Source organism: Fusarium solani, assembly GCF_023522795.1.
Source record: "Fusarium solani strain SB1 chromosome Unknown bctg00000004, whole genome shotgun sequence".
Lineage (NCBI taxonomy): Eukaryota > Fungi > Ascomycota > Sordariomycetes > Hypocreales > Nectriaceae > Fusarium > Fusarium solani.
Window position 1 is genome coordinate 3,557,830 of NW_027072152.1, and position 27,595 is coordinate 3,585,424.

Here is a 27,595-nt window from a genome sequence, read left to right on the forward strand (position 1 = left end):
CTTTAGAGCTGCTGCCTGCATTCAATGTGGCATCCCTTTCAACACCCCAGTCACAACCCTGCCACCGTTGGTTTGGCGCTGTGGCGCCAGCTTCTCGGTTCTGAAGACCGTGTCTTGGCCAATTGAACACTGCAGGATATGATGGCTGTGCTGGCACTGGCTTCCCCTGAAGACAATTGATTTATTCTTCAGCTGTTCTTTAACCCCAAACCCCGATTTTTGGGTTCCTATCATGCTTGTCATCACTTCCCCTCATTTCCATCACCACAAATTCCAAGATGCTTCGATACAATGGCGGCTCAGACTTGCCCAAATCGGAGTCTGAGGCTAAGAAGCACATCGCCAAGATTCGGAAGGCCAGGGATAAGGATAAGAAATCAGGAATCGCGGGTATGATGGACAATGCCATCGGTATGTGAGTAAGCCCCAATGTCAGTGATGAACCATCATGACCAACATTCGTTAGTTTATCAGATGATTTGTATCAAAAGCCTTCGCATTTCATCTTGGAGTTCCTCCAGAACGCAGACGACGGTAACTACGACGCATCTGAGCCAACTCTGGTCATCACATTAAAAGAAAACACTGTTCGCTTCGACGCCAACGAGGTCGGCTTCACTCGTACCAATGTTGACGCTCTGTGTAGCCTGGGCTCTAGTTCCAAGGTCCAGTCGGACCAAGCAACTGGCCACAAGGGAATTGGGTTCAAGTCCGTATTCAAGGTTGCCGACAAGGTGTGGATTCAGTCGGGCCACTACTCATTCAAGTTCGATGCCAGAGAACGCCTTGGAACCGTGGACCCTATCTGGACCAAATTTCCAGATGAAGAGCGAGAAGGATATACATCGATCCGCCTCCGGTTGCTACCCAAGCTGAATCTCTCGGCTTTGGCTGATGAGCTATTGAAGCTCGATGCGCAGCTGCTGCTGTTCCTTCGGAAGATTCAATGTATAGAAGTCCACGTTATTCCAGAAAAAGGCCAGAAGGCCCGTCCTCCCAGGGTGTTGAAGCGACGCACAGATTCCAGAATCCCGGATGGCTTGCAGCGATTCACGTTGATATCAGACTATGCATCAGCCTTCCTAGTTTCGAGTCACCAGACTACCAAACTTGGACACGACAACAGACGGAAGGGACGGAAACATTCGGACATTCTCCTTGCATTTCCAGAGATGTCATTTAGACAACCACCTACGGCGACTCAAAGCGTTTATTCGTTTCTTCCCATCCGGAACTACGGCTTCAAGGTTAGTACTTCATCTGCGCAGCTTGATGAGACATTCTAACTGGACGCACACTGTAGTTTATCATTCAGGCCGATTTCTTGCTCACTGCTAGTCGAGAAGATATTGACAACTCGTCTGACTGGAATATCAAGCTGCTTGATGAACTCCCCGAAGCCATGCTCACAGCGATCAAGCGTTTCAACTCCCGTCGTCTTTACGATGCATGGCTCCCTTACCTCATCTTTGACCACAACCAGCCGGGCTTCTTTGAGAACCTTGGGCAAGAGATCCTCAAATTGTTATCGAAGCAGCCCATCTTGAAGTCGATAACTGGCGACCTGAAACCTCCGTCAGAGCTGACTCGCATCCCAGCGTTTTTGGCGGACACTGACGGCAGCTCTATGATCCCTCGGAGTTTCTGTCACTACACGTTGGTCTCGTCCGAGCTGTCATCTCAGTTCACAGGTGCACTAGATGGCTTGGGGGTCAAGACCCTTTCTAGCGATGAGTTCCTTAGTGAAATCTCATATTTCATCTCTAGGTTTTCCACAGTCTTTCAGTCCCAGCCTTCATACTGGCACTCGCGACTCGCATGTATTCTCCTTCGCCTTTGCGGGTCACCAGAGTACAAGGCCCAGATCGCCGAACTACCAATTGTTCTGCTCCAAGACGGTCGATGGGTTACCCCTAATGCCGGTCAACTTCTATTACCTCTGAGATCCAGCGTCGGCCCGGTTCCAAAGGGAATTTCCGCCATGGAAGTCCACCGTGACGTCGCGGATGATTCTTTCCGTCTTCGACTGATTCAGGAATTTGGTGCGAGAGATTCCGGGCTCCGGATGGTCTGCGACATCATCACCAAGACACACGAGGACATGACCTTTGCCCCGCAAACCATTGACACAGACGAACTTGTTTCCCACATTGTCTTCCTGTATCGTGCTCAATGGGTCCGGACCTCAGTTTCTACCAAGATCTGGTTCGTTGCGGAAGATGGGACTCGTGATCGAGGCCATCGTATGTACGTCGACGCAAACTCGGAGTACTCTGCGGGAGCCGTCTTTTCTGGAAATCATAGATCCAAGTTCCATTTCTTGCACGCCAAGTATGAACTCGCTTTCTCGAGAGTCCGAAGCAATGAGAATCCGACGCATTGGAAGAAATGGGTCCGCGAGAACTTTGGTGTTGCACATCTCCCCCGACTAGCATCAACAATCTCCGAAGACAAGAAGAGCTTTCTCTTGTCGAGGGACTTTCGGTACCTGATGCACCACCAGTCTTCAAAGATAGTCTTGAGTGTCCTGAAATACAATTGGACTTACTACTCCCGTTGGATCCAGGAAACACCCACTGATGCGGCCGAGAAGGATAAGAAGCGGTCGAAAGAAAAACTGCGACATGAGTTGTCCTCCTGGCGCGTTCAATGCCGTGGCGGCCCTTTTGTTCAACTGAGAAAGACATGCCTTCCACGCAAGAATGTACTCGTTGGGCTGGGTCTATGGGGATACTCATCTGGCATGCAGGGTCATTCCCAGGGCTACCCCCTTCTCGACATCTCAGATCCGGAGGATAATGGCTGGGACTTTTTGCAACATTTCGATGTCATTGTGGAGCTGAAGCCAGTGCACTTCATCACTCGATTGCTGGAGCTCCGACGAACCGACACCACTAGGGCTGCAGTCTCCGTACTGTATGATCAGATCGTTACTTGCGCAGATGATAGTCAACTCGGAGCTATCAGGTACGGTATAAAGAGATGAGTTTATCATGACATGTGCTGACTTATAAGCAGGAAATCCTTTGAAGAGAACGACCTCATCTTCATTCCATCAACAGAGCATTGCCCTAGCCGCTGGGTTGGCTTGGATGAATGCACCTGGGAAGGTTTCACCTGTCTCCGAAAGATCCCCGACTTGAAGAGACATTACCCTTCTCATCAACATGAGACTCTCTTCCGAAAGTACCTCAACATTCCTATCGCAAACCTCAAGACGCTCGTATCCGAAATTCAACAAGTTACATCTTCTGACTCGTTGACTTACCTCCGTGACCTCTTTATCACGACCAGCAGACGCATGGACGCCGCCACAGTGTCAGAATACCACGATGCAGCCATTGTCGTACAGCTGGGTGGAAAGAAGATTTGGCCCATCAGGAAATCAAGCTCGAGCGATGGCTTTGAGAGCCTTATGGCCAACGACGATGTGTGGTACATTCCTGACCACGGTCACCTGCGTGAGACCTTTTCTGGGAAACTTCCCTTTTTGGCATTTGATACTGCTACGCTGGCTCAACTTGAGGAGCTCTTGCGCCCGTTTGGTCTGAATAGGCGAATCATCTCCAAGGTGGCGACTTCAAAGACTAGCACGATGGGAGAAGCGCCTTGCATGGTCGACTACACCAAGGCACTCACGGCCAAAGCTGAGTACATAGCAAGGTAAGTAGCTCCTACGATTTCTACCTAGAAATATTTACTGACGCTTGGATGCTGCAGGCTCGTGCCACTCGGCCACGCAGACAGGTGTACCATTCTGCGCCGCCTCGGTGTGATATGTGTCTACCAACCGCAGAAGGTCTCGGTGCAATGGACCGTTGTAACTCAGATTGGAGACGTTGTGCACGGCCACGAAGAATCAGGACGAGTATCAATTGCGACCAAAGAAGATGGACTCGACATCTATCTCGTCTCTGAAGACTCCAACATCTACAGCCCTCCTTTGGAACTGACTGAAGAGCTGGCGGCCTGTTGTGGCATTACGAACCCTGAGCACGTCCAACTCCTGACGCACATTCTGGTGCAACAGGATGTCCAGAGGATCTCCAGTGATCTTGAGAGAAAAGGCATACCGAATGATCTGGAGGGATTTGACAACACAAACGCGAAGCTTCCGGAACCTTTGTCCGCGGATGTCAAGATCTCAAGCAGCTTTGACGATCATCTAGACACCCTGAGCTCGCAAGGTAAGAAAAAGAAAACCGGCAGACCTTTCTTTATACAGAGATTGACTGATGATGATTTCGATAGTTCAAACACTAACAAGCAGTTACATCGAACGAGCCCCCTCTCCGGCCTCATATGTTGCGAGGACCGCTGAATGGGATGAAGTTCAGAAGCGCTACAGGCTTATAACCGTTGGACCTAAGACCAGGTCTATCAAATATGGAGTCTCAGCATTGTCGGTGCCAGAGTCGTTTGCATCCGGCAGCCATAGCGAGAAGGAAGATAACTTCATCGGCCAGCTCTATGTAAGTCAAAAGCGAATCATCCCATTGATTCTTGTCTCACAGCCTTGCTAGGTCTCAAGTTTCCTAAGAGAAGTTGTCGGTGATGGATACCAGCCCAGTGTTCACTGGACAAGTCCTCTCAGAAACATGGCGGGCCACAGTCCGTTCCAAGACGATGCTTCAGATACATCCACCTTCACCGTGCAAGACAAGGAGGGCCGGTTCAGGCAGTTTCTGGCACAGCAAGGCTTCCAAGCTATCGAGTCGTTGGCCGATTTTGTGACTTTTCACATAGAAACCATCGTTTCTGATGAATCCCTATACTCTGGCTTCACACTCAATGCGCATCAGGCGAAGAAGGTGGGTTCACTCCGTGGAGAAATCTTCACCCTGTTAATCAATAGTATCTAGGCCGAAAGACTGTCTTTGACCCGACCCACAAACATTCCGTTGACTGAAGCGTTCATCTTGGCGGTTGTGTGCAATCTCCGTGACGAGCCTCGAGTCGCCTTCTTCGATGATCCGTGGCGACACTATCATGGCGGATCTCTCTCACTGGAAGCACCTAGCGGCTATTGGGCTCGTTTCAACGAGACCGCACGTCCCCTTCATATCCGAGGCGGTGCAAATGTTCAGGCTGTGTCGTCAGAGGACCCTGGCTGCTACAGGTATCGAGAGCTCCGCCCGGGGGAAACGCGACTCTTCAAGCTCTCTCCTGGAGTCTATGACGAGCCACTGAAAGGTACTGTCCACCACGTACTGGCCGACTCTGACGAAGAATATCAAGCTCTGTCCTACGTCTGGGGTGACATCAGCTCGTCCCTGGCGCCACACTTTATCGAGACTCCTGAGGGTGCCCTCCAGATCAGCTTTTCTCTTCATTCTGCATTGCGGGCAATCAGAGACCAAACCGCTGATACGATGCTATGGATTGATGCTATCTGCATCAACCAAGCGAGCGTGACAGAGAAGGCCATACAGATCCGCCTCCTGAGCACCATCTTCCAGTCAGCCACGCAGGTTGTGGCTTGGCTTGGTCCAGAGGATCAGAGTCAGAACGGCGACATCGTGATTGAGAACCTCAAGAGCATCACCAACTTTGCGCAACAGTCAGAATCTACATATTGGTGCACGTTCTTGGACAACATCAAAACCAAGAATGAGTCTCGGGGTGGCAATATTGACTCCTTGGCCGACTTGGATGCCTTCTTGGCAAGACCTTGGTTCAAACGCGTGTGGATCGTGCAGGAACTGGTGCTACCAAACAAAGTCACTCTCGTCTGTGGTAGATCAACGATCGACTGGGATGAGTTCTTCGAGGCTATCCAGCTCTGCGAACGGGGCTTCAACTCTGGAGGTGGTCATCGCACCGACGATTTTCTCGTCCTTCAGCACGCCAGCCCCGCATACGCATTGGGGATGGCACGGAAGTCACTCAGAGAAGGTCGTAACAAGTTTGCCTTCCTCCGCTTGTTGGACATGTTTGCCCACTGCCAGGCAACTAAGCTTGTCGATAAGCTATTCGCACTTCTTGGCCTCGGCTCTGACTGCAGTCAGCGAGAGTTCAATCCGGATTATGACTCCACTGTACAGCAAGTCGTTCAGAGGTACGCCGCCTGCTTTGTGCAGAGAGGCCAGGTGATGGACCTACTATGCCAGGCCGGAGTGAACAAATCGTACGGCTTCTGTTCATGGATCCCCGAGTGGACAAGACATAGCTTCCCCCAGACAATATCAACATGGGATGCTGCGAAGGGAACATTCTATGCTGGGAGGCGGGAGCATCCAACGGCTCAGGTACGAGAGCCATCCGACTCTGGCATATCGATGTTGCAAATCAGTGGTCTTTCAGTTGACAGAATCACATCCGTCGCCACAATAAGAGAGATTGGCAAGGACGGTACCGACTACTCTGGTACCGCAGACAACTTCCGCAACTTGATCCAGTTCATTCATTCATACCCTTCTGGGGAGAGCAAAGAAGCCATTCTTCTCAAACTCCCCATCGGAGACGCCAGAAAGCCTCACTTGGAATCTACAAGAGATAGGCTGCGAGCGTACCGAGACTTTGTGAACCAGGAGACAAATGACTGGCCAGATGACTTGGAAGAGCTTGTGTGGGGAGACAAAAAGAGATCGCCCGAGGAGGACAGAGTGGTCAAGCAATACTGGCAGACTTCACAGGCGCTCATGAGCAGAATCTCAAAGGCTGTTTTCTGCAGGACTGAGAAAGGCTACGCTGGTTTAGTACCTGGAGGCTCACAAAGGGGCGATGAAATATGCACATTTGTTGGCGGCAAGGCGCCGTTTGTGCTCAGGAAGCGCATAGGGGCGGAGTATGCGCTAGTGGGTGAGTGCTATATACATGGCCTTATGTATGGTGCCGAGAATGTCGAGGGAGCTCAGGAGAGGGAGTTTTGTATTGTATAAGCGAGTGGTTCATATCGTTGGGATGTCATGACATATCGGCTTGGTTGGGACTGTAAGGCGTATGGGACACATGTTTAGAATAATCTAGTCTGAGGCCTACTGATTTTGTATGCTCCATTCATTTTGCGGGAGCATAGAGTAAATGATTTGATGAAACCTCGGAGAAATCTTAGAAATGTAGACGGTGGGGGCACTTATTTGGCCTCTTCGTGCTTCACATTGACCTTTTTCCAGCTCTCCCTCTCCTTCAGACCATTCCACCACTTCTCGGTAGCTGGGTACTTGGCGAGAAGCTCCCCAAAGCCAAAAGGCTCCGACATGTCTCCGTAGGGCAAGTGGAACAAGTCGGCGAGGGTGATGTTATCTCCTGCGAGGTACTTTTGCTTAGAGAGGATGCGCTCGTAGCCCTGGAGGGCTTTGTCGAGGTCCTCAAGCTTGGCCTTGACCACGTCCTCATCAGCGGGTCCAAGGTTTAAAACCCTCTTGAACACTTTCTCCCAGGTGATTCTGGTGGTGTTGGGGTCAAAGTAGGAAAGCTCAATGGAAAGAGCCTAACACAGGTCAGCAAATATCCACACAACAGACGATTTGAAGAAGAGTATTACCTGCTGGAAACCGGCATATGCCTTGATATCAGACTCGGAAGGAGACAAGTCGATGCCAGTGTCGCGGTACTTGACGGCGATGTAATGGGCGATAGCCCTGCTTTCTATGACAAGTTAGCATTCCCCTTCCCTAGATGGGGAATCGTAACATCTCATCTATTACTTACCGTAGACCTTGATGCCAGTCTCTGTGTCGATCAAAACGGGAATCTTTTTGAAAGGGTGAAACTCCTCAGCGTACTCATCAGTCCTGTGCGCACCCGCAAGGACGTCGAGAGCAGGCAGCTCATACTCCAGGCCCTTCTCCTCGAGCACCGTGCGCACGCGACGGGTGCAAGTAGAAGGGCCGTATCCGTAGAGCTTCAAGACCATTGTGTCGATTCAAGTTGAGTTCCAAGAGAAGAGTGATTGATGATGATGTGATTGTTGAACAAGATTCCGACATTGGCATCATGATGGTAACTTATATAGCCCAACCTCATGAACGCACAGAACTAGAATTATTAATTTGTTAATAATTGAATCAGCCAACCTCGGCTGACATCCTTTCCGTCTAGTCGGATTGGCTAGTTTACGATCCGTTTCGTGTCTCGTCCGTTATTCGGACGAGAATTGCTCCCGATCGATTGGTAAGTCGCACGGAGTTAATTTGTAGCCGAAAAAGGGGCCCAAAATAGGAATATCTTTCGATAAAGTTGTTTCTGTTGGGGATTTTATTAATCAAGAGACATCTGTATTTTTATTAATGAGCAGTGCCGCAAGCATTGTTGATCAGTGTTTCCTTTCTCGAGGGAGTTGGGCAACGTGGCAAACAGCACCATTTCCAACGCAGCACCGCCCAAAGCATAAATCTGTCTACCTGTCTTAAAAGGATTAAATTTTTAAACAGCGACGAAGAGGGCATGCGAGTGTTGCTAATGCATCATATGAAGTCTCTATTTGTTCCACGGTATCAAGCTTGCGCCGCGAGACAAGTTGTAACAAACGTGGCGTCTATTTGACCTCCCAGTAGTCCATCTTTTGGAAGTCCTCAAGCCTGGAGAATCTAACAAGTTTTAATAGAAAGTACCGCAGGACTACTTGTTGTAGCAAGCAAAGGAGGTGATTTTGTCATTGTGGTTGGCGGGGATGTTGGCGTCAACGCCGCCGCTGCTGGCGGGCACCACCAAGCTAGCTCCCTTGCAGTTGGCATCGCTGAGACATGTTAGGGATTTTCTCGTCATGGAAATGATGTTCAACTCACTCCCAGAACTGGCACCACACGTTGGGAGGAATCTGGATGTAGCTAATGCGGTCATTCCAGAAAGCGTCGTTTCCCAGAAGGTTTCCTGCCAGAATTGAGTCAACAAACTGTCAAAATTCAGGTGGGATGCTTGGGAAAACTTACTGCAGGTGGCATGAGGAGTGTCAAAAGCCTTGAACTGGCCACCGCCGTTCTTTTGGTTCTCAAACACACCGATGGTGATGGCCTGAGCCATACCGGCAAGGGAGAGCAGAGCGGCGAACTTCATGATGATGAACTTGTAGTCGTTAGAAGCGAGAGGCAATGAGTGGTTGGATACAGCATTTTGACATTTAAAAGGCATCTACTTATATAGTCGAGATAATGCACTATTTTCGACTCTCTCGTGAAGTCGTCTTTCAGCTGGCTAAGTCAAAGATCGGTAAGCAGTTTACTCAGCGTTTCTGTGGGGTAGCTTCATGTATCCCTACAAGGCTGGCCAGTAACATTCAGAGCAGTAAGTAAGTTAGATTAATGCTACTCTGTTACCATAGCTTCTTAGCTCGAATCCGTATATGACTAAGGTCTTGATTGACTGAAAAAGCGGTATCCGTAAGGTCTTGGTAACGGCAACGAGCAGGAGCTGAAACATCAAATACGAATACCCACTTCACCACGCGGCCGTTTTAATCCTATCTTTAATCTTATACGGGAAACGATCTGCCGGCATATCAATCTCTTCGGCAATTACACGCCGTAGGAGGAATCCGACAGCGGCCGATCGTTGGTCAAACCTGACTCGGGACTTTCAAGGCTCAGCCAAGCGTCGGACATGGATGCTGCATGACTAAACCGTATTATTCACTGCTGTGCCTGATCCTTCATCCGTCTCTATGAGAAGGAAGTCGACCGATTTCCAGTAGTACATAATTGGTGGGAGCGATGATACCGTTTCCTGCACGTTACCTGGACTGATGGAGGCACGGAAGCTGAATGATCATGTTGATGGGGAGGCGGGATTGAAACCGCTCAGGGAAGGTGTCTCAGGGCACGCGGTCCGAGAATCATACTATTGATGCTATTCAAATGCATACAACGTAACAGATATTGGGCGTCTTGCATACCTCCTGGCCAATAGGGCAGGAAGTTGAGATTGGTCTCGTGATGAGAACTCAGGCACCATGCCGCTTGCTCGTATAGCCTTACCATCATCCCTGAAGGTGATCACCGTATTCGGCGTATCGAGTTGCATGCTGCAACGTCGGAGATTCTCAGCCCCTCCGGATGTCGGCCGCTCGCATCAATCATGTGCCATGACACGATCAACTTCATGATATGCACGTGCCGTGTTCGCCAGGACAGACGCTGCAAGGCTTAGCACGAAGCGGTTAAATGCACGGTCTCGCCCTGTTAGCATGAGTGATACGATGAAGCGGGGAACCAATGCAGGAAACTTTTGCATCTCGGACCTTGTCCTTCCGGTATGCCTTGGGAGGACGCCCCGATGTTCCGAAGGGCTGAGCTGGCTCAGTGATGTGACAGCAATAGCTAGATACAGCAACTCGAGAATGCTACATGCAAGAACGATGCATGTTGAGAATATCTTGCCAAAGTCATACAACAAAGATGTTAGGATTGCCTACCAAACGGGTATAAATTGGGTTATGAGTCCACGAGTTGACGAACAGCAGAGACAATCACCTCTACAAGCAGACAAAATCAAATCAGTTCTTCATCCAGACATCTTCACACTTTTTACAAAATGAAGTTGAATCTCCTCTTCCTCGCGGCCGCCGTCATCGCCGCCCCCTCACCAGACATCGAGTCCAGGGACGTCGAAGCCCGTGCGACATGCTGGAACAGAAGCAGTTGCTCCCGGACCTGGGCCGGCAAGTGTGAGGACTACTGCAAGCCCTACAAGTTCTCCCACATGGCCAAAACCGACTGCGGACTTTTGTCACAGCGATGCTGCTGCAAGACCAAGTAGTGGCCGGGCTGCTTGCCTCTGGGTCTTGTCGGATGGCTCTACGCCTGCGGTGGTTATGATAGGGCTGTGAAGTCTCACTGGAGAGGTCAGGAAAATGGGGTGTATAGGTATAGTTGGCAAGAGATTACAGTGTGGCTGTGATGCTGGCCTGGGACCACAATTGTAGTTACTATCATCCTTGATCATCTTATCAGTTTTGAGTATACACTCGATGTAAAATCAATACTCCCCGATCCTTGCCGTAATGCTGCAACATTTTCACCACTTGCCCGCCATTCCTAGCCATACACCAGCCCGTCCCACCGATCAGAGGCTTTCATCCTTTGCGCCCCAAGGAGAATCAGGACCAGCTAATCGAGTGCACCCATGACGTCACAGTAATCATCCAGGTCCTCATCCTCGGCAGCTCGCTTTGCCGCGCGATCCGCCATGGCATTCAGTGATCTTGGTATCTTCCAAAACTCAACCTTCAAACCAAGCTCCTCAAGCCGCTCGAATTCCCCAAGTAGTGCCTCCCAAAGGTCCCTGTTCTTCACAGCCCCTCGGTTGCTGGTCCTCCATCCGTTCCATAACCATCCCGACACCCATTCGGTGGCGCCTTTGGCGACGTACTCTGATTCGGTGGCAATGACCAGCTTGGTGAAGCCTTCGCCCGGCCAGTAACGGAAACGGAGGGCGGCTAGGACGGCTCGTAGCTCGGCACGGTTGTTCGTCTGCTCGTGGTAGTCGCCCCAGGGGCCGACTTTCTCAAGACGTCCGGAAACTATGCCTGAATCGCGGTCGGTTACTGGTTTGAAGTAAATGGCCCAGCCTGCTCTGGGGTTGGATCCACCATTTTCGAGACAGGCGCCATCAGCGAAGATTAGGAATTCGTCTGGATTATTGCGGCGGATGAAGCGATAAACATGAGGGCTTGCTCGTCCGCCCAGGCCGGCTGGGAATAGTTCGTCAGGCAGAGCTCCTGCTGATGGTGGGACAAATTTGGACGGGTAGACGCGTCCTCTGCCTATTATGCAGCCCTGTTCTCGCATTGGAAGGGGTTGACAATCGATTACCGGGTCAATCCGGCGAAAGTATCCCGGACCCGGGCGATCCTGGTCGTATGCCACAGAGACTCCTTGGTAAGAAGGCATGTGAAGTTCTCCGGCCGAGTCTGGGAGCTCATCATCCATGAAGGTGTAATCGACGCAGCAGGAGCCGCAAACGGGCAAGCCGTGACGTCCACAGGCTAGACGCCCATCTGGAAGCTCAATAGGGCTGTCCATGCTGTAGAATTCTGGTCGGGCTTAGTATGGATGAGGATTAATCCTGACTGTGATGAAGTTGAACGTCACTGGCGCGTGTAGTGTGTCCCGTCACGTGACTGGTGTCTCAGACGCTGCGGAGGTACTGCCGTCACGCTTTCCGCATTTGTTGGCACAGATAACGGCTGTGAACATATTTTGCTAAGTAGATATGACAGGGAAATGTTTTCTTTTGTGTTTTTCGGTTTGTTGCTTTTTCTGCAGTGGCATCCATTTGGTTCACCACGCGTCGCAGTGGAGGCTACGTCACGGGCTCCATCTTCAAGAGACTGAGAAGTCTTTGATGCCTCGGGATTGTCTGCTTTTGAGTTCTACTTAACTTTGTCAAAGATTTATGTCTTCTGATTACCTTTTGTTTTGAAGTACGATGACAGGAAGATGTTGAAACCTCAGCAAATGAGGTCAGAAACCAGAATGACGATGTAGAGATAGGGTGGAAGCGGTCCTTGAAAAATAAATGAAAAAGCGAGAGAGAGAAAATCATGGCTTGCAAGAAAACTTGAAAAACCACTCAGTAAACCCTTTTAAGAATTGTTTCGACCTCTACAAGGGTCTCATCTTTACTTCTTGACTTCAGCCACTATAGCCTCATGCGTCCCTTTCGGCCCATCTACAGAACGTCACCGCTCAGAAGAATGGTGACACGATTCCTTCCAGCATACAAAAAGCTTTCCTCTTCCATCCCTTCATCTCTCCATCTTTACCCATCTTTGAATGTTGGACAAGGCAGACGTACCAACATGAGCGGCACTGAGGTCCCCGCGTGCGCCTGCGCGCCAACTCACCAGGTCATTTGCGCCTGCGGGGTATTCAGCTGCTCTAACTGTGGTGCCGCCCAGCAGCAGTCAGCACATATCGTTGCTCGTCTGGGCCTACTTGATGGTTCTTACTTCGGCAATCCCTCCCAGAACCCTCTTTGCACAAACTGCCGTGGCCGCCCTGAGCTTGACCGGAGGCACTGGGCACTACGGCCGGAGCACACGCAAAGACTAGACGAGGGTCAAACTTATGGGCCACCTCTGAATTTCTTGACACAAGCGAGGGTAACCAATGCTCAGTTTGTACCGGAAAATGAGCCACTACGAACGTGGACGGAACAACCGAGGGATCATCAACAGCCGGAGGGGGGCGAGCAACACGACCAGATCCTTACCATATCAAGGCGATTGAGAGGTTATTCTCTAACGGGGCGCGCAAGAGAATCAAGTGAAAGCCCCAATCAGACAAATCAGGGAGCAGTGTCTTCTTTTACAGTCGGGAGGCAATCTAGGGCCCGTCAACCAGAAGAAGAGCAACCCGCCCAAACCACGAAACAAGCCAGGACGAGGGAGAGATATGAGAGGTTTACGAGGACCATAGAAGAAGAAAGACAACGCCAGCGCCAGAGAGAACAGGAACGCCGTCAAGAACAGTTCCAACGGAGACGCGAAACAGAACTCCGCGTTCAGAACGCTCAACTAGTGCTGGAGAATGAACTCATACGACTAGAAGCACAACATCAATTTGTCGGAGTGGAGCCAGGGAGACGAGAAAGCTTTGCGCGCGCCGGACTCCTACAACTATTGAAGCAACGTCAGAGACAGGAGAGACAAAGGGAAGGAAGTCAGTCGCAGACGACGACGACGACGACGACGACGACGACGACCAGCGATAAAATCACGAAAGAGACTAGTAAGCAGTGTACGATCTGCGTCGAGACTTATACGAACGTCCAGGATTCCTTTCCCTTTCCGCCCGCACTCCAACAATGCAGCGAGCACCACGACATGGACGTTTGCGTACTCTGTCTCTGCTACAATATCAAGTCTCAGGTCGAGTCACGGGGATCTGCAGCATGCAACTATCTCAAGTGTCCTAATCTAGGCTGTGATCATGTGTACACCCACAAGCAGGTCTGGCTTCTATCCGACCCAGACACCTTTGCCCTGTACGATCAATTTTGCCTCAACACTAGTCTGGCAATGGAGGTCAATTTTCGGAGATGTCTTCGCGGGAGATGCACCAATGGCCAGATCTACGACGACTTGGACCCGGATTCCCCATATGGAAACCGAATCCTCTGTAGCGTTTGTGGTTTTGTCATGTGTTTTAAACACCACTGTCCATGGCATCAAGACCTCACCTGCGACGAATACGACCTGCGAAGAAAAGACGGCGACAAAGAAACAGAAAACTGGTTGGCCGAAAAGACCAAGCCCTGCCCCAACTGCAACATCCCGATCGAAAAGGGCACAGGCTGTTTTCACATGACATGTAGAGCCTGCCGGTACGAGTTCTGCTGGGAGTGTCTGGCTGACTGGAGAACCGCAAGGTCCGGTCATGCAGGACATCGCCCAGATTGCTTCTTTCGCAAGAGAGCGGCTCCTCCGCCCACGGCGATGCTTGGGAGTACGATTGTGGAGGCGCAGAGGAATAGGGAGAGGGCAGCCCAGATACGGGCAAGGATTGACGGTCTACTTGAGCCTTAAGGGATTTCTCGCGCGTCTGAGTTTTGCCCAAGTACTGTTAGACCAAATAAACGAATTAAACCCTGAAAGAACGTTTAAGGATCACATCAACTGCCACTATTACTTCGGTATTGATAACAGGTGTTGACTAATGGTGTAGTCCCTCCCAAATGAGAACTCTAGACCGAGCTACCTCGACCATATCAGCCACCATCAGGTTGCGAAATCTTCAACTTTTAACTGAATATTTGCTGAGACATTGATGCTTTGCCCCGCCTGGCCTTTTGCAGTTCCAGATACGATCTCGGCCTCATTGACCAATGAAATTCGCGACTGCTACCCTCTTGTCAGATCCCTCGTTCAGTCGAGGCGCAGACACCCCGCTTGGGAGATCGTAGCGGGGCCATCATCACTCAGTTCTCGCTCAACCACAGTCCTGACCCTGCAGTCTACGCTTTAGAGCTCCTTTAGTTTGTCACAGGGTCTTTTACGCCAGGAAGCATGGCCATCATCGGAGAGTTTCCCCCTTTCAAGCTTTGCGCCCTGTGCAAGGGAATCTTCCCCAGTGCTGGCGACCCAAACGTCAATGACAATATCCAGAGCCAGATATGGGCCAATGATGAGGGTTACCGCTTTACGCGGACACGTAAGGAGATCGAGCGGGGGGCTATGGAGAGTTGTGAGTTCTGTACAGATATCGTTCAGAACGATGGAGCGTATAAGCAGGACAGTTCTCCGGATCGGCAAAACGAAACGATTGGCCAGGAGGACGACTATAAGAGGAGTGCAAATGAGACTGAAGAAGAAAGTGAACAGGAGAGTGAGTTCGGGTCACAGTCTGAGGAGGCTGAGGAGGGCCCAGACTATATCGCCATGTTTTCAGGGCCGCGAGCCGGTTGGTTTCCTCCGATGGAAGAGAGACTCGAATTCAGGATCAAGTTTCACTCCGACGACAAACATCTAGCGGTCTACGACTCCAATGGCCTGTTGATAGGCCGTAGGTGGTGTTTACACACAACACCCGGTAGGTTTTCGTCACTGCCCTCTCCTACTTGAGCTACCTCTCACTATTCCCACAGACAACCCGGCATCCAAACTCATCCATGCTCAGGCAACACTCGCAGAGTTCGAGTCGGACGAAACCTTTGGGGCCATACGACAGTGGCTTGGTGAATGTGTTGGCAACCATCCAGAATGCCCCGGTGACGCCCCGAGAGAGCTACCAACGAGGCTCATCATGGTCTCACCAGTGGGGGTAGACGTTTCGGCGCGCTTGTGCGAGACCCTTGGTCAAACAGGACAATATTGCGCCCTGAGCTATTACTGGGGCGGTGACCAGGTCCACAAGACTATCCGCGAGAAGTATGTCGCATATCTTCAAGAGTTACCATACGAAGAGCTACCACAGACTATCCGAGACGCCTTCCAAGTGGCCCGGTCCGTTGGAGTAAGATACATATGGATTGACTCACTTTGCATTGTGCAAGACGAAAAGGAGGACGTTGCTCGAGAAATGGCAAAGATGTTCCAGATTTACTTCAACAGCTGCTTCACGATTTCGGCAGCCAATGCTTTGACTTGCAGGGACGGTTTTCTCAAGCGCCTGTCAGTAAAAGATACGGGACTCTTCTTTCTCCCCATTCGCGTGGATAAGAGCACCAAGGGTTCCGTCCTACTGTGCAGGGAGGGGCCTTACTGGGCCATGATTGGGGCATACCCACAGCCCATCAACGATCGAGCGTGGACGCTGCAAGAGGCGATGCTCACAATTGACCATACGATAGCCGCCTTCGGCTACACCTCAGACCGGTTCTCCCTTCGGCGTCTTCGCCACGTGATGAGCCCGTCTCGCAACATCTGCCAATTCTCCTTCTCACTCATGAAAGACCCCTTGGTATCCACTCGCTTCGTCCCCTCGATTGGAGAGTTGTCAGCTTGCTCCTTTGAGCTTCCTCTCACAGCAGCGCCTCGATAGGCCTGTCCCAGCCATAGGAAGTATAGAAGGGCCACTGTGGCAAAAACTTGAAGTAAAAGAGCGTAAGCAAATAATGTCGGTCAATATAGTGCCATGATTTGGGATGCCTTACAAGCTAGTAGGAATGCCCAATATGGGATCTTGCGAAAGGAATCAACGTCCATGGCAAAAAGGGACGACAGAGAAGATGAGGTTAACTAGACGACTCTTGTTACTTGCAAATTCGGTTCAAATGAGGGCAGAAAAACCTACGCAGAATGCTGTGATGGCAGTGAAAATCTTGACCGTCCGGCCTTGCTGGAAGCTCTGTCTCGCTTGCTCGTTGGCGATCTCGCCCTGCTTCACGCTCTCTTTCGTGTGATTGTTGGCAATCTGCCGCTGGGTAAGAGAGATCGTCATTTCAACCTATTGCACAAAAGTCAGCAAGGTCAAGCGTACCAAAAATGCACCTTACATTTGACTTGATGCGATCAGCAGATGCGATCATGTCCTCAATGTCGCTCATGACGTGGCTCTCCCATCGCCGGTGGTCCACCAAAGATCTATTCTTCAGCTTTTTCCAAACCCTCATTTGATGTTTACCGATCTCTCGGAGCATTTGAAGCTCGTCGCGGATGTTTCTGACTTTGACCAAAAGTCTCACGGCAGCCGTCGTGCCGATCTCTTTTCCTTTTGGCTGTTTCGCTTCCATATGCTCGCAGAAATCTTCAAACAGCCTGGCGTCTTCCCTAGCCTGAGAGAAGTTAGAAGGTTATCACAGTAATGATGCTTGTGCAGAGGAGCGTACAATCTCATTGATTGAGTCAGAAAAGATCTGATGGATGGAATGGTCTGTTTCGTAAACTGTCGACTTTGGCGGTCGGTCGTAGGCGTCGACGCAGTACGCGAAGACCGCCTTTGCCATCTCAAGCGGGGATCGCGCCCATCTTGCTCGCTTTTCGATGTGTTCAAGTACATCTGCCAGGAATGGATCTTCAGCTTGGTCGATCGGATGCGTGGTCGCCGTGATCAACCATTCTAAGTATGAATTGTTAGCAAAATCTACTGCTTATCATAGGGGTTGTCGACTTACTGTGACCGATTACCCACACCCACAGCTGGTTCACCCTAACAAGGGTCCAGCCAGACCTTTCGGCTACACCTTCAGGGTGTATGGTCTTTGTCACAACTTGCTGTTCATTCCTTTGTGGTCGATTCTCGTGCAGAGCTTCTTGTTGCTGGGCGAACTTCTGTTGACTCCTGGGAAACCCGTAGAAGGACTCCTCCAGAGTTGCTGAACCATGAATGACGTTGCCTTCGTAGCACTTTAGGAGGCCGTGGTATGAATCGTAAGCTGCCTGTTGTTCGATCTCCTTCTGAGCCCTTCCGTCCTTCTCCTCCTCTTGTCTGCCTCCTTTCTGCTCCTTCTCCCATTCGTTCCGCGGCCGTTTGCGCTCGCAATCATCATTCCCAGTGTGGTACTGGCCTCGGTGTTGTGTGGACAAGACGAGGTATGGTATCTAGACGGAAAATGAGAAATCAAGGGCTGGCTGTATCTGAGAGATGCTCACATAAATAGCATGAAGAAAGCGGTCAGGGGTGTCAATGTCCTGGGGCATCAGCTCAGTGGTGCATAGAGGCTTCATGATTCGCGACTCAGATGTTGTATCTGGAATCTGAGACCAGCTAGACTCGAAGAATGCATTCGCTCTCTTCGACTGTGAGCCATCGAAGCACGACGGCCCCTCGATCAAGATCCTTTTCAAGAGGTCCTGTAAGATCAATCAGCGAGATGGACTTCTCAGCAGAGAGCCAAAGACACTAGTGGCTCTCTTTCACCCGTGGCAAGCTCACATTCATCCAGGTAATCTAATGAGACCAGTCAGTTCAGCGCTCGATTTGGGACTCGGAAAGACAGGTAGACACTCACATTCGTTGCCGGAAGATGAACCCATGTGAAATGGTCATCGCTGAGGTACTCTACCTTCGTAGTTGTGGTTGGTACTGGTCCAGTGCCATAAATGACATCTTGGACGCTGCGGAATTCGGTCGAGAGGGTCAACTCGTCATCCTGTACCCTGCATGCAGTAACCGCCGCCTTTGGACCCCAGTGGTTCAAGAATTCCTCTTGTTCGGCACCAGCTGTTGGTATTTCGGGTTTCTCCTCTCCAGACGTGATGGTTGGAGTAGCATTCCGCAGCAATGCGAGCACCTCAGGCAGTTCCAGATAGGTTGCCCATTGAATTGCGCTCCAACGGCTCGTGTCGGTGGGAGGCATCTTATCCCTGAGATGCTTCCTCTCTTCAAATAGACTCTCCAAGAAATCATGGTTTTCTTCGTTTTGGGCCGCCCAGAGGAGTGCCTCTACTTCATCTTCCGAGCCGAACATGCTTGCGCTCTCCTCGTCCGTCATCAACCCCAGGATGTCATCAGGGTGTGATTTGAGTGCCAGGCCCAAAGCTGTATGTCCCCACTCGGTTCTGAGCCTATTCTGGCCTTCTTTCATCACCTTTAGGATGTCTTTGTAGGCGCTCCAGTTGCCAGTTTTCGCCGCCAGATGCAACGCTGTGTCGGCTTCGTCGTTCTGAATTGCAGGATCAGCGCCATGTGCCAAGAGCTTTGCCACGATGCGGGACTGGTTTTTCTTCCTGTCATCAGGGCTTTCATCTTCCTTCTCTGAAGGCTCAAATGCGTAGTGAAGTGCCGTCTTATATCCCCCTTCCCGCTCGGCTTGGATGTTGCAATCCGCCCCGGCTTCGCAGAGTATGTTGACGCATTCGGCATGTCCTTGTTCGCTCGCCGCGCCTAATGGTGTTTTGCCGTTGTTGTCGGTCACGTCTATTTCTGCATGCTCTTCCAGAAGAACTGCAACAACTCTCTCGTGGCCCTTTCGGCTCGCTGCATGCAATGGCGTCTCCCCCTGGTTATCGGTCCTGTCGGTCTTGGCTTTTTCCTTCAAAAGAAGACGAGCAGATCTCTCCCACCCATTCCGACACGCGCTGTGCAATGGTGTTTCTCGGTCATTGTCGGGCTTGTCGATGTCGGCTCGTCTTTCCAGAAGAAGGTTCATGATATCGACAAATCCTTTCCCACTCGCCACATGCAATGGTGTCTCCCCGTGCTTGTCTCCCTCGTTGATTTTGGCCGGGTTCTCGTTCAGGAGAATTTCAACAATGTCTAGGTGCTGGTATCCGACTGCTGTTCGGATTGGAGACCACAGATCTTTATCCAACACTTGAGTGTTGGCCCCACGGGATAGAAGGAGCTCGACAACATCCTTGTGGCCTTTGAAGCATGCATCATCAAGAGGAGTGGCTCTAGCATTCCCTCTGGCGTCAATGTCCGCTCCACGCTGCAAAAGCAGGTCCGCAATATCTCTGTGTCCCCTCAAACACGCGAAGTGAAGAGGCTGTCGCCCGTCTTCATCGGTCCCGGATAAGAGTGAGGTGTCGTCTGGTGTATAGTCCAGCAGTTGTCTGACCGCCCACACCATTCCGCGGTCAACTGCCATGTGCAAAGCGTTCTTATTGCCATCATGGGGGGAGCGCTGGCGGATCTGATCTTTTTCCAGTCCATCGAGAACCGCTTTGAGACGGTCTGCATTCCCCTCATCATTTTTTATGATCTGGAGGAACTTGTGCAATTCAGTCTTCTGGTCGCTCACCGCCGATGGTGATGACGACGATGAGGTTGAAGAGCGAGGCGGATGCTGAGGAGTTGTGGGGACGGGGTTCATTGTGTCTGAGTTGACTTTGGCCGTCTCGCTACCGAGGGGCTGGCCATCATGGCCTGGGTGGAGGCTCGGTCTGTTTTCCTCGGTCATTCTTAGGTCGAAGATGAGTATGATAGAGAACAGCTTTTCAGAAGCCGATGAACGGAGCTATATAGGCATAGAAAAAGAACTTTGGTTTACCAGCGTATGACAGGGAAGAGGGGGGCATAAGCCTGTATCTTGGCGTAAGACTGGATCCAGCAAGCATCCCAGACCAGGCTGCCGCATCGTCTCACTGCACGGCTTTGCTGGCGAATCTGCGCTGGTCTCCGTTCTGGATTCGCTTAGTTCCCTTTCGCATCCATGTCTGGAATGCATTTCACTGTTCCAAAAAGCGTATCGCCCGAGCCTGCTGCCTGATTACCGGGCTTAATCCTACAGCTGAGGGACTCAGCAGTGGAAATAGGGGCCGGATGCCAGGGCGCACTGGACGGAGCGGACTCAGATCAATTCAAACGAGATCAAAAGGTCGGTCTTATAAACAAGATGACTTCAATCATTTTTAGTCCTTGTATTCGCATACTTTTTTTTATCTTATAATGCATATTCATTTATGTCTTGTTACCTGCTACCATGGTAATTTCCCACCGCAATCCACTTGAGCCTTTATTCGAACTATCTATCAACTACTAAACAGAGACATCAAACTTCATCCCACTTCGGCAAAGGAGAACCCACTACTCGGACACTGTATATGTTCTATAGCATATGTCCTCCCATCTAGGTAGTCTCATGGACTATTGCTTCCACACGGTATTATCCCTCTTGACCATATCACCATTCGCGGTCATGGGGATATTGCCAATCATATAATTGCGACCCTTGAGAAGCCAAATAAGGAAGCTTGGAAGTCGCCATCCATTCACGGCACCCACACCCCAGGGCCCAATAGGAACGGCCTGCGTCTCGGATCTGTTCGCAGTGAAGGGGCGGTCCAAGCCTTCAGGCTTTGCGTCCGGCTTATTGGAAGCTGCTGCTAGCAGATCACGCTTGATGTTGGTGGCCAGCACGGGCAGGGCGGTGTAAAGGTTGTGGAAGCCTCCACGAGAGTAGTCACCAACGTCGCCAGCCACATACACGCGAGGACCAGCAGCATCGGCACGAAGAGTTGTTCCGTTGGTCTTTATATAGCCTTGATCGTTCTTGAGATGCGCAGGAGCGTACTCACTGTTGGGCGTGGTCCCCCAGGCGGGGATGTACACGTCGGCAGTCCATTCTTCCCCGTTGGATAGACTGACGGTAGTCTTACCATCGGCATCAGTGACAGACGAGACGACACTGACACCGTACAGAATGTCGACGCCAACTCTGTTGAGTAACGCCTCGGCCTCGAGGGCACGTGCCTCACTGAGGACAGGCAAAAGCTTGTCCCCACTGGTGACCAAGGTGACTTTCGCCTTGGGGTTGGAGGGACGGGAGCTGAACCAGCCGGCGGAGCCGTTGAGGAAGTGTCCAACTTCGCCTGCCGTTTCCACGCCCGTGGGTCCACCGCCAGAGATGATGACAGACGTGGCTGAAGCCATCTTCTTGTTCAGATCCTCAATAGCAGCTTTGCTTGTTGTATAGTTATCGTGGAGCGAGGTGGCGGGAGACGGTGTATGCAGGCCAGTGGCAAGGACAAGCGCATAGTAGGGTAGCGTCTGGATATCCCCGCCGTCTGCCAACCTGATCGTAACAGTGCGGCCCTCGACGTCCCAAGACTCGGCCGTGCCGTGTATAAAGGTATATGATTCGGAATCGTACGACTTGAATCCGTCGGCGATCGGTGTGAAGAGCTTTTCGGCGGGGAGGAGTGTGGCCGAGACCATGGAACGCGGGCTGCCAGTGCTCCAAAAGAAGTGCGAGGAGCTGTCGACGACGTACAGGTGGTAGGTCTTGCCCAGATTGTCCAGTTCTGGCTTGATGTGCTTGAGGAACGAGTGGGCGATACCGAGACCCGCCCCGGACCCGCCCAAGATGGCAAAATTGTGTGTTTCCGACATGGTGATGGAGATAGTTCGAGTTTGAGTCGAACAGGCTTGGCTTGTGGTTTGAGTGTTGTAAGAAAAGGAAGGGAAGTGGAGGGACGTGAGCAAATGTAGTACAATCTGGCCCTGAAAATCCAGTACTCGGGGGCTAAAATTGACCCGGGTCCATTTGAAAATCTCTCATGCGAGGCGAAGTGTTTAGGACAAAACATAGGTCCGAGCCCAGTTGCTACACGTGTACCTGGAACCATGAGGCTAAATGAGACCCTGGCTGATAAGCGAAGCCTCGGTGTTGAGGCACAGACCGGAAACTCTTTACAGATTCAGACAGAATTGAGGGATAATTTACGCTGCTCCACGTTTCCCCATTCTTACCCGACATGATGATGTCCAATCACTTGTAGAGAGCTACAGGTGTGGGAGGTATGAGCGTGTGACCACCCATGCCGCCAGCGCCAATCCCATCGTTATCACCGACATTAATAAGATGAAACTGCTGACAGCGGCAGAGGTCGTGCTGTGCTTGCGCCACCCACCGTAGCCGTTGGCGAAGTACCTATAGAAACAGCCCGCAAGGTCAAAGCTGCTCCTGGGTAAGGGGTGAAGCTGGTGCATGGATCTGAATCAAGCGTGAGAGCTGTGTAGCCTTTTATTTCATGCTCAGTTCTTAGTACCTACTACACGCCAAGCATCATCAATTCTAGCCAACATTCAGAAGCCATACCAAGCCCTGCATGGCCCCATTAATTGCTTTGCTTTTGAACGCCATTTAAGGGTGAGGATTCTGAGATTGTACATCGTCGAAGCTTGGGCAACAAATGACTGTCCGTGCGACGAAGTGGAGCCCAAGTCGCACGGGGGCGATGTCTGTGCGTTGGTAGTGGAGTAAGGGGATGAAACGCTTTGTCAATTCATGGGTAAGGGGAGTTGTGAGCCAAGTGTCTGGTAAGATGCCTCGCCCAGTTCCATGAGAAAACGCGATTTATCCATCTCCCTGGCCATGACCAGGGAGACTGCCATTTCATTGTTTTGGCTTTGAAGGGCAACGTGTCTTTTCTTTGTCGCACCGGGGTCTCAATCTTGTGATACATCCATTCCTTTTCACAGCCCGCTTGCTGAAAGGCGCGTTTCAACCACCGACCAAGTAGCCAACCATGGACGCCATCTCAGTGCTCAACACCGCTGCGCGCATCCTCGCCATCACGGAATCTATCACGGAGCTATCATCATCTTTTAGAATCTCCAAGGCACAGCCACTGTTATCGCTGGATCGCAAAGATGAGCGCACCATTTTGGAAACCCTCGAGCGGTTGCGTACCACGTTATTCGACATTCGAATCCCTTATGTACCACAACAGCCATCTACGAGCTCTGTCACACCGCCGAGCGACGCTCTGGCTCTAAGAGAGCTTCTCTATTCTCAGCAAGCTTTTGCAAGGCTGCTGGAGAACATTATGAGTACACTAAGGAAGTCGTCTGGCGAGCCATGGAGATCTTACGCTGAAGAACTTCAGCGAATTATCCGGGCCGTGACTCTTCAGGTCACCTCTACTCTTGGGTGGGTGGTATAAATACCTCGCTTCCAATTAGTTTTCTTCTTTCGTGCCTTGTAGTCTTCCATCTGAAAGATTCTAACCTCACGTGCCATGATGCTAGGTCTCGAATCTCCGAACTAAGCCGAGTCGTCGAATCGTCCGAGACCGAGAAGCAATACACTAGACCAGAGTTTGAGTCTCGAATCGATTCCGTTGCTCGTGACTTGGAAGATCTTAGACTCCAAGTCCAAAAGCTGTCGGCGAATTCTGATACAAGCACCTCAACCACCCTAACAGAGACTGATGTCAAGGAACTCAAGACCCGACTGGCCAGCCTAACCAATTCGGAAAATGCCTTGCTCGCCGACAAGATCGTGTCAAGCCTGAACTACGACAGCCGACCCGTCCGCCTCGATTCTGTCCCGCAGGCGCACAAGGACACCTTCCAGTGGGCGTTTGACTCGCAGCTCTCAGAGTGGTTTCGCTCTGGGAGCGGCACCTTCTGGATCTCGGGCAAGCCGGGGTCCGGGAAATCCACCTTCATCAAGTTCATCTCCAAGCACCCTCGGACGAAAGAGCTGCTGGCGGCCTGGGCAGGCTCGCCTGACAACCTGGCCGTCGCGGCGCACTTCTTCTGGATCGCGGGTACGCCCATCCAAAAGTCTTGGCAGGGACTCCTCCAATCTCTACTCTTCGACCTTCTCCGGGGACGTCCGTACGTGGTCTCCCTCATCAGCCCTACCCGCTGGGCAGCAGCCAAGGCCGGACGGTGGCAGACGGCCGCAGAGCCATGGTCCGTCTCCGAGCTCGCCACCGCGCTGCGAGCCCTGGCGACGGCTGACCACATGCCGCTGAAAATATGCTTTTTTATCGACGGGCTCGACGAATATGATAGCAACCACGCTGAGCTCTGTGAGGTTCTTCGTGACATAGCCGGTTCTCCCCATATCAAGATGTGCCTGTCTAGTCGTCGGTGGCCTGTGTTTGAGAGAAGCTTCGGCAGCACTGGCCAGAAGAGTCTGGATATTCACGAGCTAACGCGGGGCGATATCCGAAAGTTTGTGAATGACCAGCTACAGGCCCACGAGCGGTGGACTGCCGAAGTGTCGGAGGAGGTCAGTTTGGAGAAGGCCGAGCTCGTGGATCGGATCGTGTCCCAGGCCGACGGCGTCTTTCTCTGGGCCTTCTTCGTGACGCGGTCGTTGTGTGAGGGCCTCTCCAACGCCGAGTCGATTAGAAGCCTAAATAAGCGTTTCGGGCAACTACCGTCAGATCTGGACCAGCTATTCCGGCACATGCTGGAGAACGTGAACGCGGCTGACCACCCCAAGATGGCGGGTTTCCTACAGGCCGCCATCCACGCGCTGGAGCCTCTCCACGTCGATCTATACTGGCAACTGGAGAAGGAGTTCGAGGGTCATTGTCCCGCATCTCGCGGTCCAGCAGAGCCAGAACCACCCGAGGGAATCGCGGCACGGAGAGAGCGGGTCGTTCGCAGCATCAACGAAAAGACAAAGGGCCTGCTCAGGCTCGTGAACAACCGGGTCGAGTTTCTGCACAGAACTGTCAAGGACTTTGTTTTGACCAAAGATATAGGCGAGTACCTCCGAAGTAAGCTCACATCGGACTACAATGCCTTTATCTCTATCGCCGCCGCCTATCTCGGCTTCCTCAGAAACACGCGCCTAGACGAATCGCTCATCGCGGGCATCATGAGGCAAGGACAGGGGCTGAACACTGGGCAGTTCATCGCCCATCTAAACCAGGCTCTAGTGTACGCCTCGGAAGCGCTGAAGCATTCAGGCCAGCCCGGCTCTCCAGTGCCAGCAGAGGAGCTACTGGACGAGTACGAGGCCACCGTCGTAGAGATGGTGAGCCGAGGCCACATTACCCTTCAAGGGGTTAATTCTCAAGGTTGCGACGCGAGACAGCTATTCCGCGAGGAGCTGCTCAGGCACAACGTGACGTCCTATCTCGCAAAGAAGACCCGAGAGGAGCCAGGCTACTTCGACGTGTTCGACGAGTCACCACTGTTTGCCGCACTGATGCCAATGTCCCGCAGCAGCGGTGAGAGCCCCGCGCCTGTGCCGGGGGTTCTCGATCTTCTCCTCCGGCGTGGCGAGGATCCAAACGTGCTGCCGCGACAACGGGGCGCAACATCCGACGCGGCATCGCCATGGATGCTCTTTGCGCGGAGCACCATGTCTGTCTTTAACATGTTGTCAGGGCCCTGCATGTTCCCTGCCCGTCGGTGGAACGATGCCCTGAGGGACGGCACCTTTGGCTGCCTGATGTCCTACGGTGCCGACCCTAATATGCCTCTCTTGAACCGCCGGGGCGCTCGCACCGTATTCTCGCACTTTCTAGACATCTCACTGTCCAAGTTTCTCGGTGAGGAGTGCTTCGAGGACTACCTTGGGACTCTAGATGCCTTCCTACGGGCGGGTGCGAGCCTCGGCGTTCCCACTGACCTCGCAGGTCCGGATGCCGAGGTGGCGCATGGGAATCTCGCGAGGCGGCGACCAGAAGAGTCAGTGCTGGTGTCGTTCTGCACCGAGCTGAAAGGTCTTCTAGCAAGATTAGCCGCAGATCCCCAGAGAGCCTCGTTCGTCTCATCCGTCCTAGAGAAGCTTATCCGGCATTGCTCCGGCAGGGAAGAAGACCTGAGAGAGCTGAAGGTGGCGATATCACAAGGCTGTCCGGCCACTGTTGCCGCGCCCCTGTTGCGATTGATCACTTCTGAGATGGAGGGCTGCCAGGGGCGGCGATCAATGAGGAAGAGGCCCCAGAGCGACGCTTCTGATGGTGGGCTGTCTGGTAAACACCCTCGGTGGGGGTAAGGGTAGTAGTATCGTAAGCCGCCTGGTCGGAAACAGAAAGTGTAAGAGACGAGGGAAGCCCTCGGCACGGTATTATGGTCAATTGAGCGTATAAATTCCGATAAAGCCCGTTAGACGGGGCTTTCCTCTAAAAATGGAATTGTGATCTCGTGGGCTTTTACAGCCCAAAGGAGGAATTCAGAGTCACTGGATGGGAAGGTATCCTATGGAATCACGAACAGATTCTAGAATGCCAATCGAGTTTATGTATTATTCTATAATGCAGTTATATGCGCCTCTCTTTGTCGCTATGCCCGGCCAATGTTAAAACAATAGCCCCATTAATATAAACAAGCCCGCTCCAATCATTACACATTCCATGCCAAAATCCAGTTCTAATACAACTGCTGCTGGGTGTACTCGCAGCTGTTGGGGGTGGTAGTCTTGATGGTGCGAGCAGTAAAGCCAAGGCAGCCCTTGTTACCACCAGGGTTGGCATTGCCAGCATCGACCCAGACGCTCCAGGAGCTACCAGCCTTCTTGCTGTTGGGGCAGGCGATGAAGCCGGCGCCGTTGAAGTTCAGGTTGCCGCTCTTGTCAATCTTCCAGCCCTTGCGCTCGGCCTTGCTGGGGATGCCCTGGGCACCGGTGGTGTAGCCCAGAACACCCTGGCCCATGCCGGAGCGGTCGACGTAGAGCTGCTGAGGAGGGTTGTCGGTCTTGTAGAGGTAGAGCTCGTCGCCGACGAGGTTGAAGACGGCGTGGTTGTCAGACTTCTTGTCGCATGAGGCGCCTTGCTTGGCGAGGTTCAGAGAGAGGAAGCTCTTTGAGGCCTGGAGGGCGCTGAAGTGGATGGGGCTCGCTGAGCGGAGAGCCATGGCCTCGAATTGGACGGGCTTGCTGGGCGCGGCGGAGACGATGCCGGCAGCGAGGAGGGGAGTGAGGAGGATAGCCTTGATCTGCATGGTGATTGTTGTTGTGGGATTGAAGGTGTTGTTGTGTTGGAAGTTGTTTGGTGGAATTGGAAAGTTGGGAGAAGTTGTTTGAGTGGATTGAGCTTGTTGAGAGAAGATGAGACTGATGAGTGATGAGATGAATGAAT

General features: G+C 51.9%; 10 protein-coding genes across 10 annotated transcripts; 4 read left to right on the forward strand and 6 right to left on the reverse strand.

The window, feature by feature from the left end:
• Positions 1-278: 278 nt before the first annotated feature.
• Positions 279-6,881, forward strand: MRS44_008211 (uncharacterized protein; the record flags this gene model as incomplete). Its single annotated transcript, XM_046279438.2, has 8 exons — positions 279-415; positions 467-1,247; positions 1,304-2,967; positions 3,019-3,663; positions 3,721-4,187; positions 4,252-4,472; positions 4,524-4,811; positions 4,863-6,881. The coding sequence occupies 8 exons, from the start codon at positions 279-281 to the stop codon at positions 6,879-6,881; spliced, it is 6,222 nt and encodes a 2,073-aa protein (XP_046133770.2).
• A 194-nt stretch (positions 6,882-7,075) lies between these two features.
• On the reverse strand, positions 7,076-7,858 carry MRS44_008212 (uncharacterized protein; the record flags this gene model as incomplete). The annotated part of the gene is made up of 3 exons (XM_046275890.2): positions 7,076-7,432; positions 7,487-7,590; positions 7,654-7,858. 3 exons carry the CDS (start codon positions 7,856-7,858, stop codon positions 7,076-7,078), a joined length of 666 nt encoding a protein of 221 aa, XP_046133769.2.
• A 704-nt stretch (positions 7,859-8,562) lies between these two features.
• On the reverse strand, positions 8,563-8,997 carry MRS44_008213 (uncharacterized protein; the record flags this gene model as incomplete). Its single annotated transcript, XM_046275889.2, has 3 exons — positions 8,563-8,680; positions 8,730-8,814; positions 8,874-8,997. 3 exons carry the CDS (start codon positions 8,995-8,997, stop codon positions 8,563-8,565), a joined length of 327 nt encoding a protein of 108 aa, XP_046133768.1.
• A 1,473-nt stretch (positions 8,998-10,470) lies between these two features.
• On the forward strand, positions 10,471-10,695 carry MRS44_008214 (uncharacterized protein; the record flags this gene model as incomplete). The annotated part of the gene is made up of 1 exon (XM_065620823.1): positions 10,471-10,695. The coding sequence occupies one exon, from the start codon at positions 10,471-10,473 to the stop codon at positions 10,693-10,695; it is 225 nt and encodes a 74-aa protein (XP_065476895.1).
• Positions 10,696-11,045: 350 nt separating this feature from the next.
• On the reverse strand, positions 11,046-11,960 carry MRS44_008215 (uncharacterized protein; the record flags this gene model as incomplete). The annotated part of the gene is made up of 1 exon (XM_046275887.2): positions 11,046-11,960. One exon carries the CDS (start codon positions 11,958-11,960, stop codon positions 11,046-11,048), a length of 915 nt encoding a protein of 304 aa, XP_046133766.1.
• A 779-nt stretch (positions 11,961-12,739) lies between these two features.
• On the forward strand, positions 12,740-16,421 carry MRS44_008216 (uncharacterized protein; the record flags this gene model as incomplete). The annotated part of the gene is made up of 3 exons (XM_065620824.1): positions 12,740-14,387; positions 14,928-15,443; positions 15,526-16,421. 3 exons carry the CDS (start codon positions 12,740-12,742, stop codon positions 16,419-16,421), a joined length of 3,060 nt encoding a protein of 1,019 aa, XP_065476896.1.
• A 228-nt stretch (positions 16,422-16,649) lies between these two features.
• On the reverse strand, positions 16,650-20,136 carry MRS44_008217 (uncharacterized protein; the record flags this gene model as incomplete). The annotated part of the gene is made up of 7 exons (XM_046275886.2): positions 16,650-16,826; positions 16,876-17,154; positions 17,209-17,438; positions 17,494-17,920; positions 17,972-18,172; positions 18,255-18,269; positions 18,331-20,136. The coding sequence occupies 7 exons, from the start codon at positions 20,134-20,136 to the stop codon at positions 16,650-16,652; spliced, it is 3,135 nt and encodes a 1,044-aa protein (XP_046133762.2).
• Positions 20,137-20,909: 773 nt separating this feature from the next.
• MRS44_008218 (uncharacterized protein) lies at positions 20,910-22,154 on the reverse strand (the record flags this gene model as incomplete). The annotated part of the gene is made up of 1 exon (XM_046275885.2): positions 20,910-22,154. One exon carries the CDS (start codon positions 22,152-22,154, stop codon positions 20,910-20,912), a length of 1,245 nt encoding a protein of 414 aa, XP_046133761.2.
• Positions 22,155-23,293: 1,139 nt separating this feature from the next.
• Positions 23,294-26,514, forward strand: MRS44_008219 (uncharacterized protein; the record flags this gene model as incomplete). Its single annotated transcript, XM_046284019.2, has 2 exons — positions 23,294-23,697; positions 23,796-26,514. 2 exons carry the CDS (start codon positions 23,294-23,296, stop codon positions 26,512-26,514), a joined length of 3,123 nt encoding a protein of 1,040 aa, XP_046133760.2.
• Positions 26,515-26,888: 374 nt separating this feature from the next.
• Positions 26,889-27,458, reverse strand: MRS44_008220 (uncharacterized protein; the record flags this gene model as incomplete). Its single annotated transcript, XM_046275884.2, has 1 exon — positions 26,889-27,458. The coding sequence occupies one exon, from the start codon at positions 27,456-27,458 to the stop codon at positions 26,889-26,891; it is 570 nt and encodes a 189-aa protein (XP_046133759.2).
• Between the last annotated feature and the right edge of the window lie 137 nt (positions 27,459-27,595).